This window comes from Mytilus californianus, unplaced genomic scaffold (assembly GCF_021869535.1).
Source record: "Mytilus californianus isolate M0D057914Y unplaced genomic scaffold, xbMytCali1.0.p SCAF_7, whole genome shotgun sequence".
NCBI classification, from domain to species: domain Eukaryota; kingdom Metazoa; phylum Mollusca; class Bivalvia; order Mytilida; family Mytilidae; genus Mytilus; species Mytilus californianus.
Window position 1 is genome coordinate 13,070,890 of NW_026262723.1, and position 12,101 is coordinate 13,082,990.

Consider the following 12,101-nt stretch of genomic DNA (forward strand, 5'->3'; position numbering starts at 1 on the left):
GTGACGTCTATTTTCACTGAACTAGTATACACTTTTGTTTAGGGACCAGTTGAAGCCCGCCTCCGAGCTCGGGTTTTTCTCGCTGTATGTAGGACCCATTGGAAGCCTTGGGCTGTTTTCTGCTCTTCCGTCTGGTTGTTGTCTCTTTGACTCATTCCCCATTTCCATTCGAAATTTTATTTATTGAAAAGATCTAAAAGTTAGTTTTTTCTTCTTTTTACAAAAATAAGAGGATGTGGTATGATTGCCAATACAACAACTCACCACAAGAGACCAACTGATGTAAAAGGACACAACTATAGGTCACCGTACGGTTCCCACTTGGGACAAGTACACACAGAGTGTTGCGGGGTTAAACATGTTTGGCAATGTCCAATACCTCAACATAACCTGATACAGTGGTGTGAGAGTACAACATAAGAACAAACTATTTTTGCAGAGTTCATTAGATGAAAGAAATTCTTATTAACAAAGATATTGATTTTAACAAAATTAAACTATACGCCCTTATATGCAGATTATGTCTTGTGAATATCTAAATGATAGATTTAAAACTATGTACTTTTTGTTATCAAATTGACATGGCCCATAATGTGGCCTTCTGATACGGCTCTATTGTCTTTTACAACATGTCACAACAATATGTACCTATGGTTAATAAGTCAGCAACAGAACTACACAAATATCTAAAACACAATTAGAACTTTACATGCAGTATTCACCAATAGACGGATTTCTTAACAATAAACAGGGAAATTTCCCTCACGTAAAAAGATTTCACGTGAGTTTAACGCGAATATCATGTGAAACTCATGTGAATTTAACCTGAAAATCACATGAAATTTTTTACGTGAAATACACGTGCATTTTAGAAATAACATTAAAATTTTCCAAAAAAAAAGTAAAATAACAAAAATAGCGAACTCCAAGAAAAATTCAAATCGGAAAGTCCCTTATCAAATGGCAAAATCAAAATCTTTCAAACATCAAACGAATGAAAGCAACTGTCATACTTCTTACTTGGTATAGGCATTTCTTTGTGTAGAAAATGGTGGATTAAATCAAATTTTATCAAAATCATGAAAAATATCATTTTTTTGGGTGGTAAATATCATATTAATTTACGTGAAAATTTCGTATGTGAGATTCACGTGAGTTTCACATATAAGCTTGTTTGAGGTGAATTTTACATGACATTTTTCACGTGATTTTTACGTGAGATTGATGTAAATTTCACGTATTACTAAGCAAAATTTGCCTATGTATGCTGATTTAAAAAAAGTATGTATATTGATTGAACACTTGTCAATACATTCTTTTTAAAAAAAGATGATTGAATCCGTCAAACTAACACACCTTATTTAAAAACTATCCTTTTTGGACACATATTTAAAATAGTGATACGGCAAAATATCCCAATTTAAGTGAACAGTTTGATTTGGTCTAACATAGCTTTTTGCAATCATTCAGTTCATCTTATTTGTTAGTTTCTATTATTTGTTCATCAATGGTAAGTTAAAAATGTAAAAAACAAGAAGTCAATGTTTTCACCATCGACAGTGTCACAAGGAATTTTCAACAAATAGAGAAGATTTTTCTGAAGTTGTCTTATACGTTTGTTCTCCTTTAATCGGAATTGCACACCCAGGTGTGTTTCATTTCTGAGATCTATTTGTTTTCTGTTGTATCGTCTCCTTTTTTCACGGGAGCTGTATATCCATATTTGTTTCTTTTAAGTTCTGAAGTATCTTTGTCTTGATTAAACGTTTTAACGACAGTGACAATGCTATTGTAATAGGTATGTGGTTTTAGATATCCAAGATCGTCTTCATCGGAGTTCTTTCGTCTGAGTGCTTTTTTATTGGCAAACCGTGGAATTGCGTATACACCGTCATCAAGACTGTGAGAAACGTCAGCAAGACTGTGAGAATCATCCAAGTCTGTGATTTCATCATAGTGATGTGTCTGAATTTCAGGATAAATCTGTGCTTGGTCACGTATGGAAGAAGTGTTAGGGTTTTTTCGGTGCCTTCGCTGGATGCAAAACCTTAAATTATTCAAATAATAGCAAAATAGAAAATATCTCTTCTGAGAGACATAAGAAAATGTGGTATGAGTGCCAATGAGACAACTCTCCATCCAAGTCAAAATTTATAAAAGTAAACCATTATAGGTCAAAGTACGGTCTTCAACACGAAGCCTTGAACATTGAAGTAAAAAGTCAATATTTTGTGTATTATTCCTAAATTTGTCATTCGAAATCATATTATAATAGAATTTAAAAAATCTAATATTGGAGCTATTTTTCAATTATTTCATAGATACAGAGATTTGGTTAGGAATTTTGTCTGTACCTTCTTATCACAAACGGGATATCAAATCCCATTTTTTAATGTGATGTTGTTCATAAGTCCCGTCAGTCAATGTCAACACATTGATTAATCCTTCGACTAAATTCAAATTTAAAGGATATCTATTTAACACCGTGGTTAGTTCTTTAAATTTTGTTTTATCGGTACAAATACTTTTGTTTTTAATAAATTAAAACATAGATACATCTGTATCTTTATACAGTTATGAAAACTTATGGTCCCATATCCAATCGAAATCATATACTTATTTTAGCATTTTACAAGGTCATGCTTTGCTCGGACTGTTTATGAAGAGTTTACATTAAATCAGTTGGGTTTTACCTGATCCATACATTATTCTAGGAGAACAAGATTTATTTATTTGTTGCTGTTTTTGAATAAGCTTTCATTAACTGCGAGTACTCCTCGGTCTTCATGTGCATTTGTTTTTCTGCTTCTTGCCAATCTAATGAGTTAATTCATTTCCGACTGATTTCTACGGGTTGTTCTAATGTTATGCTGTTACTCCACTGTCCCGAGTATTGGGAGGATTAAACGCTCACAAACATGTTTAACCCCACCACATTTTTAAATGTGAATGTCCCAAGTCGATATTCTGTTATTCAGCAGTTGTCTTTTTCGTTTATAGTTTTGTCACTTAAGTCAGGCAATTGTTTTTTCGTTTGACATGTGACACTTGAAACCGCATTTCCATATTTTTATATTATCCGTAAAACCATCTGAATACTTTTGGAGTTCATTCGATTTCATCAGATTGTTTTTTATTACATTTATGTGTTTTTCCTGATAAATATTTGAGATTTAAATCTTAGAAAAATACTTTTGATTAAATATTTACCACGAAAAATAACTGATTCAGAAAAAAACCTGTTAATTCTTGTAGGATATTGATAAAAAAACTATAACAAATGATAAGCATAGAGAGAGGAACATGTTTATATACATTTAATCATAGCCAGGTTGTTCCTGCCTCTCCTAACATAATTTTTCATATAGTTTGAACGAGGTTTTTTTTCTTTTTTTCCCCTACAAGATAGCTTTTAATGCACAGACTCTATACATTGAAATTGAAACTATCGATTTAAACATTTGTGGTGTCTGTGATGATACGATTTATAGTTATTTCTGTTGTGTTAAAAATCACTACAAGAGAATTTATTTTCAAAATTAGGAAATAAAATATTAATGTCTAAAAGCGTCAGTTTATAATCCATTCAAAACGCTTAACTGCCATGTACACATCCAAGTTTTTGTTGGGGTAGTTTTGATCAATAATGATGTTTTAAGTTTTCAATGTAGTATTGCGTGAATTGTTGTTTGTTTTTATGTTATTTCTAAATTTTCTGTTACAAAATTTAGGAAAATTATTTTAAATTAAGGAATATAACTATCATGCAAAGCTCTGATTCCTTGCCAGGCTCTGGCTACAGTTTTTGTCCTTTTTGGTTTATAGACTCTTCATTTTTATAATACGTTTTGGTTTTTCAAATATGACCTCGAGCTTCACTGAAGAGACATTCATTGTCGAAATGAGCATCCGGAACAGGAAAATTGGTACCGTTAATATTATTATAAAATAGGTCATGTTCTTTTTCAAAATTATTCATATATTGTTATCAATTGGTATTTTTGTCATTATTACGCTTTTGGTCAAGTTTTTCTCATTGTCGAAGTTCGTATGGTGATCTATAATTGCGTGTATCTTCATTATTTAAACTCTGGTGGATAGTTTTCTCATTGGCAGTCATATCACATCTCCTTTTGTTATCATTTTCTAATATTCAATAGATCATTATATAAATAACACATAGCTGGGAGGGTGATAGAGCAGATTGTTACCTCGAGAAAACATTGTCAACTGAGGCGAAGACAAGGTTGACAATGTCTTTTCGAGGGGTAACAATCTGCTCTATCGCCCTCTCTGATATGTGTTATTTAATTTATTATACTGAATGTTCTGTTATTACTGTCTATTAAATTTCAAAATCAAAGTAATAAACTATGACGTCCTATACATAACAACCATCCGTTTTTAATAAAGCGCACACTTGATCAAGCGTCTCCGCGAAGGGTAATAGAGTTTTTACCAAAGGATAGAGTAAATTTTCTCCCTCGTATTAACCAAGCAAAATCTGGGATTTTGACATTAAGTATAATAAGATGGATTATTATATACAATTAGTAAATGATTCATTCGTTATTAAACATTCAATAAACAATATAATTGACAATATTGTAAATACTTGTAGTGTCTTTTAGTTATGAAATAATAAAATTGTAAAACATGATTGAATAACCTTACATAGATAAAATCATACTTTTATACCAAGAATACATGCACTATATCCTTACGTTATAGTTCAATTATATATAATTTGAAGCAAATGCAGTAAGGAATAGACTTCCGATTATGATCATTCCTTTCATACATAATGATACTAATGGTTAGTATAGACATAAGTTTTAAAAAGAATGTTTTATGCTGATAAAGTTTAGGAATTACAGTACTGTACATTTAAGTGACATGTGAAGCAGGATAATTCTTACCAGTTTGATTTGTTTTACATGTGTATATTTCAGGATTTGTTGTATTTAAGGTATATCCAATTACGTTTAATCATATGTATTAACAATTAAATAAATTAACTTACGCCAAGATCGCAAATATAACACACAAAAAGAGAGCAATGGATACTGCAGTTAAATGTACTTTGTAGTTTTCTGAAATTTGACACAGATACATTTTAACAAGAAAGTGTCTTCAGCTGAAATTTTACAAATGATGCATATTCATATCTGATAGCGAAACAAATAAATATGCAATGAATTTTAAATCTAATGTTCCTGATTTTTTGTTGTTGACGCCAAATTGTAACTCCCTCAACTTAGGACCTTAGACGGTTGTGGCTGCTAAGTTTGCAATTTGTTTTACTTCCACATGCTAATTGGACTTGGGCTTACCTGATAAAGGTTACTATTTGTGTATATAGTGTACAACGGTTAGGAGTATGTGTGTGTTTGTGTGATAGAGAGAGACGGAGAGTTATAAATAACGAAATGTATGATAAACCGTAGTTTGATAATAATCAATTGACTAGTTGTTGGTTTTGTCCTATTTCCTTTTGTAATCGCTATGAGTAATCATAGAACATTGATGTGCACAAAAATATAATTCCATTTGGTTTATTTGTGTATTATTTTCCGAAATTAATCTTTTTCCATTTTCAGATTATTTGACAGTTCTATTTATATCTTAACAAGTGTAAGGAAGCACTACATTTTATATGTTAATGATATTAAAAAGCAAATTGGGCAACATCATTATCGTTGAGAAATTATAGTTGCAAATTTAACAATTTAGACGTAAAGAAAAGTTTCCTTTTCACACCAGGCTATTTTATAAGGTCTTTCAATCATCACTTAAATTCAAAGTTTCACAAAATTATGTAAACTTTTGGTTTAGAAACATAATGACGTATTTCTGAATGCTTAACTACCTTAAAAAAACGTCTGAATATAGCTCAAAACTACAATTGTGGTCCATTTTGACAAATTATTTATAAAAGTTTTGCAAATTCTTTTCAAACAATCTAAACCATAAAAAAAAATCTGCCTGATATTTTGAGCTATGTCTTTCATATCATCTTTTAAATTAACTTTGGTTTGATTGACGATGTCACTCGATCCATCATTTTACAAAGACCTGTAAAATTTGTCATACAGTTCTGAATTGCACCCTACAGCAATGTTTATAGCTGAATAAACTTTCTACTGTTTTCAATAAATTTCCGACTGTGACTTCATGAATCAAACGAGTACAGAAAAAAATGACCGTAACTCCATGTCGCCATATTCAGCTGATACATACAATGATTTATATTAGAAAATATACATTTCCTTTTAATGTGTACCTTTACATGATGGTGTTTCTGGACGTGCCACACGAGAACCTTTATGTTCTTTGCCATTTGTATTCACACACCAACAATCCTGCTGATTGCATTGCATTTCCTCAAAATCTCCACTGGCTGTGCACGTTGGTTCGTGTTGTGTTCTAAACTCTCTTTTGAACAGAACTGAACTGAATAAACAATTCTTCAAATTTTTCCCTGTAAAAATTATTAGATTTTTTTCAATACAATGTCAAACTTACATTTATCTTGCACGGAAAACAATCACAAACATACATGCACAGCTTAGAAGTATTGATTTATCTTTACAAATATAGAATTTGTAATTGAATAACATTCAAATGATAACAACATATGCCTTCAAGATCAGAAAAAGTATCTATTCACAGTCTGTGCATATTTCACGGGTGTCACATGTGGAGCAGGATCTGTTTACCCTTCTGGAGCACCTAAGATCACCACCAGTTTTTGGTGTGGTTCGTGTTGCTCAAGTCTTCATTTTACTATGTTGTGTTTAGTGAACTATTGTTTGTCTTTTTCTTTTTTAGCCATGGCGTTGTCATTTAAATTCCGACTAATGAGTTTGAATATTCCCTTGGTATATTATGCCTCTCTGTTTTAAAAGAGTTTAAGTGAAAAAACGCTAAAAAGATTCAAAGCCAAAAAAAAAAAAAAAAAAATCATTATGCCTTTCTGATTTGTGTTTTTCATCTTAGATTTTTGTTTTCCATATTTATATTTAATAGACTTTACATCTTGTGGTAATCGAACTCGATATCAAACGGTACGAGTATACACTCATCAATTAGGACGTTGTGTTATTATTGATAAACTTTGGGTATTTTACACAGTTTCCTCGTGCTCAATTAAATCCTCCTTGGCAATCTTCTCAAAATCAAGAGTTCGTGGATTCAATTTCTTGCATGGCGAAGGCAAAGACTTAAAAATCGGTGTTTTGGTTATTTTCAGCTCGATACAATATTGTAGGAGTCAGTAAAAGACTTATCGATACACCATCTAGAACAATGATTACCCACATGACATGCGTTCATTGCTCTGTTTGAATGGTACTTAATGAAGTAACACATCTTGTGATACATGATTCATAACATTTTCATGGTCTAAGGAGAATTTTAAAATTATTTGCTTAACACCTACATTCAACCGAACGACCGCCCATCCTATCATGATCTGATTCACATTAATTTTAATATAATTAAGAACTTTAGCATACATCTATTTGATCACATCATCAGGAATTTATTAACAAAGAATAAATTAGCAATGTTGTTTAATACATATAAGTAAAAAGTGTCGCTAATAGTCTCAGACCTATTATGACAAGTATAATAAAACCTTTATAACAATCAGGTATATTTGAATCAGCCGTTTTGGTTCCCGGAATTATGTTTCCAAATAAATCGGAACACCAGCATGTCTTTACTCCATCGATAAGTTCACACTGTAATGCTTCGAAGGCACCATTGAGGGTACATTTAGGATACTGGCAATTTCCTGTTGCGCTATTGCGGATCTGTTGACAATTTGTCATGTCTTCAGTTCTACCCTGTACCTCTTTATAAAAAAAAATTGATATACAATATCATTTATTTATCTTTATATTACATAATTATAATAATTTGATTTGAAAAGTAATCAATCATTGATTCTTTTGAAAAAAAGCCAACCTTCATTGTTAGTTCAATATTTTCCATTTGCGTTCAATATTGACGGCCCGATATCCCGATCGACCTAGCATAACCTAACTTTTGTTGTTATTCTTGATTTTATTCTCGTCCTGAAAAGACATAAAACATTTCCCATCAGACGAGTAGCAAGCAACAAACAATCAGTCATATATTAGAAGTTTTCGACACTCGTGAATCTTGCTTGTTATGTAATGGATTATAGTCATTTGGTACCCTTACCATTTCGTTCCTAATTGAATATTTATATGTATGCAATTTCGTTCCTCATGTAATATTTATATTTATTTTAAATGATATGAGCTAATCAGTCCTAAAACAAATAAATCAACATGTGTAATACTGTTGTAGTCGCCCTGTTGACATAAATCATGAGTAAATATTCTTTTTTGTCCAATCCGATACGGGAAAAAGGCCAAAAGCAATACTGGATTTTCACTTCCGGTGGTAAATTTTCGCTTCCTTATAATGTTTGACATAACTTAAACTGGAATAGACGGATCTAAAAGAAAGAGGAATAAAGACACATTTTGCAAGTTTAAATAACAAGCAAATTTAATTTATGGTCCGTTTTTGTTACGATTTGTGGAAACACCCTACAACCTTTCCGAGTAGAATTTTCAATTTATTATCTTTGTTTCATTTCAGCGATCAGTATGATAAAATGAGATACATTTCTAGTATTACATGTAAGTGATATTCAATTGGAAATAATTTACTGCAATCGGACCAGGACTTTATTTTGTTTGTAAAGCGCTTAATGTTTGTGTAGCCGAAACTTCATAGAAAGCTTTATCTGATTTTTACACGTATTATTTAACAGAAGTTAATATTCATGTGAATCAAATGAATTATTCATAATACAAAATTATCGATTAATCGTTGCAATGTAAACAATGCACTACAACTGTAAAATAGTTTTAAAATGCATTTGCTGCATCGCCGATAAGTCATGTGACCAATGATTGATTTAACTTTCTTATTTTATAGGATGGAGTTTGTGCTTCGCTGTAGTCATTTATAATATTTCTTTAAAATGTAACAAATTCAAATATGAAAGGAAATTTACTACGGGTTCACACTCCTATTATTTTTTTTATATTTGATATATGCCATCCAAAAAATAGAAATAATGCTATACAAAGAATCAACAATTAAATTACAAACAAGTGCATTTAAGGATGTTCGTTCCTCTGTTTCAAAATAACAAACTTTTTAAAAGACTGTTATAAATTCAAAGTAAATAAATAATGGATTTTAAAAGGAAGAAAAAAAAGGCAGGTCTGTGTCCTTGTATTTGAGATGTAATCAATTGAAAATTTGGTGGGAAATGATTCTCTCTAGATTTTTCATACATTTAACATTGACACCTTTTTTTTCAAAAATGTTTTTTTTTAACTTTACAAATTTAAGGTAGGGGTAAGCGGGCAAAATTTTCATTCATTTGGCACTATACATAGATAAATCTCGAGAATTCTGAATATCTGATAAAAAGTCAAAAACAAGAGTAGTAAACATTTTTTACATTTTTATTCATTTTATATGTTTATGAAATAAAAAAGGATTTTAATTGGACAAATACCTCTTGCAATGCATTGTTGGCCATTCAAATCCGGACATACACATTTATTCGAACGGCTATGTAACGTCAGCCTTGGGGACGGCAAGCATAAATAACGACACCCTCCGTTATTGATACCACAATAATTACATCCTGATGGATACATATCAAATAGAATCGTTATATTGAATAAAAACAAATAGAATTATTATATCAATACATTATAAACATTCAGATAGAATTGATTAGAAACTTTGTGAAATGTTGTTTTAATTTTTTATAATAGTGAAACATTTAAAAAGAAAACCCATTAATAAATGTTCCACAGTATTACAAGTCGCAACTGTACACGTTTAAAGATATCTGAACATCGGTTAACTTCTGATGCCTAAATTGATTTGTTATACATGCCTTTCTGTAACCATCATTAGTGTCAATTGAGACCATTAGATTGCAATGAATGTTGTCTATGTTTTTCGTAAGAGAGATGCAACGAAAGAACAAATATGATAAAATAACTGCTGTAAACTTTGTATTTCCTAGGGAAAATATAAACACAGTGTCATTAGTATACCTATGTATGCACATGACTTATAAAATAATAAAAAGGTTTAACATTTTAGGCAATCTTTAAGAAGTATTAAGTAAATCCACTATTAAAAAAATATAATAGTAATATCTTTGATAACTAATTCATATGCGCAATGCACATCACGGATTTTATTGAACAATGATTACTGTTGTGTGTTTTACGAAGAGAATAATACGGTAACAATTACCTTTCCCAGTTGGACCAAATACTTCCAGTCCATATGGCTTATTTGTTGTTCCTAGTTGATAAGGTTTAGACTGATGTTTATTTTCTGCTTTGTTGATCATCTTGAGAGAGCCCGATTTGTAATTCGCCCATATAACATGAGAACCAGATATAGCAAGGTCAAAGGAACTGTTCATGTCTGTTTTTAAAGTGATAACAACTGTGACGTCACTTCCATCAAATTTTGACGATTTGATGTCATGAAGCTTGTCATCTACCCAATAAATCCTGTGTTGATTTTTATCTAAAAAGATATTTAAAATAAAATATTGTAGCGAACCTGATTTGCACTCTATATAATTAATAATTGTGGGCTCAGGCTTAAACACAATTGAGATAATTATTAAATAGATAACATCTAATCTTTCTAAGTCTGGCATATATACCAACAGTAATACATTATTCCAGCAAAATGAATATCACATTATATAAATGATAACAATGAACAAAACAATCATTTGATGCATTTCATAATTTGGTAATTTGGTGAAACTTCCCAAGCATTAGAATTATTTTCTATAGAATCTTTAAAGGAAATTGTAATTCCAATATGAAATCCTTTTTACTATAAATTGTGTTTAAATTATGATATAAACAATTTCTGAACTTTGGGAATAAATGTCGCACCATCTGTAATATTTTGTGCTATTCAAAGATTTTTTCGAATTTGAAGACAGACCCTCTTGCGCTTGCATAGTCAAGAAATGAGTGATTTTAAATGTAGATTCCCCGAAATTTTGGTGAAATATATTGCTTTATGTTTTATAAGTTCCGTACCACATCACTTTGGTTCAGTAATTGCCTCTTTAGATTTAAGTATGCCGCACTGCTTGGTTATGGCATAGGAAGCCCGGATTTTGTACCAGCTTGATTTGTATAGCAACGATCACAACGCCCCCTAGATTTAGCACGGAGAAAATGGCGTAAAGTAAGGGAATAAACGAAACGATATGGGAAAATGCATATATCGTTAATGAATAATAGCTGTTAAACATACACACACAAGGTAATTAATCTACCAGTGGTCCAATCAGGTTAATTATTGATTCCCATCCCAAAATAAGTAATCTACATTCCAAAAATAGCGATCACACAACTGGTAGAAAAATGGCAGTGAAAATAGAAATATTGTTTGCGGAACTAATATGTTTGCACGGCAAAATAATATGTATTCATAATATACATAATATGTTGTCTGTTCTATGGTCGGGTTGTTGTCTCTTTGACACATTCCCCATTTCCATTCTCAATTTTATAATATAAAATAGATATAAATACATGATGCATTTGTTTAATAATGATATTGGAATCAACGTAGCATTATATTTCATGTTTTTATAATGCAAGCTCTACCTTCTTAACATTCCCGTAAACCCTGTGAATATAACAAAAAGGTATAGCTAGTATATACCCATTGTTATAGCACCTGGTGCACTTATACCAGTCTTTACAAGAACCTGTTGTTTACTTCCATCCATTCCAAAACGGATGATCTTCGGAACTTCACTGGAATCGGCCAAATACATCCATCTGAATAAAATTTGAATAAAGAATAGAAAAAAAACCCCGAATAGATATTAAAAGACAAGCACATGTATTTTCTGTACATAGAAATAAATTGAATTTTATTTTTACTATTTATTGTTTAAGCATTTACAGCTCCCAGGATTTATGAAAAAGCAAATTGATCTGTATTGTATTGTATTGTGTCAGCTATAGGTTTGTTGTTATGTC

At 31.0% G+C, this 12,101-nt stretch overlaps 1 protein-coding gene across 1 annotated transcript; it reads right to left on the reverse strand.

The window, feature by feature from the left end:
- Positions 1-428: 428 nt before the first annotated feature.
- On the reverse strand, positions 429-10,608 carry LOC127709086 (uncharacterized). The gene is made up of 6 exons (XM_052214438.1): positions 10,330-10,608; positions 9,572-9,703; positions 7,640-7,858; positions 6,284-6,481; positions 5,024-5,093; positions 429-2,047 (listed from the first exon to the last, which is right to left on the reverse strand). The coding sequence occupies exons 1-6, from the start codon at positions 10,502-10,504 to the stop codon at positions 1,669-1,671; spliced, it is 1,173 nt and encodes a 390-aa protein (XP_052070398.1). The 5' UTR covers positions 10,505-10,608; the 3' UTR covers positions 429-1,668.
- Positions 10,609-12,101: the final 1,493 nt, after the last annotated feature.

Bases quoted from the DNA above. Each gene is read 5' to 3' on its own strand.
- LOC127709086 (XM_052214438.1), bottom strand. From the start codon at position 10,504: ATGAACAGTTCCTTTGACCTTGCTATATCTGGTTCTCATGTTATATGG. The intron at 9,704-10,329 runs GTAATTGTTACC...TGTATCCATCAG, and splicing joins ATTTGGTCCAACTGGGAAAG to GATGTAATTATTGTGGTATC. The intron at 7,859-9,571 runs GTATTTGTCCAA...TTTTTTATAAAG, and splicing joins CCAACAATGCATTGCAAGAG to AGGTACAGGGTAGAACTGAA.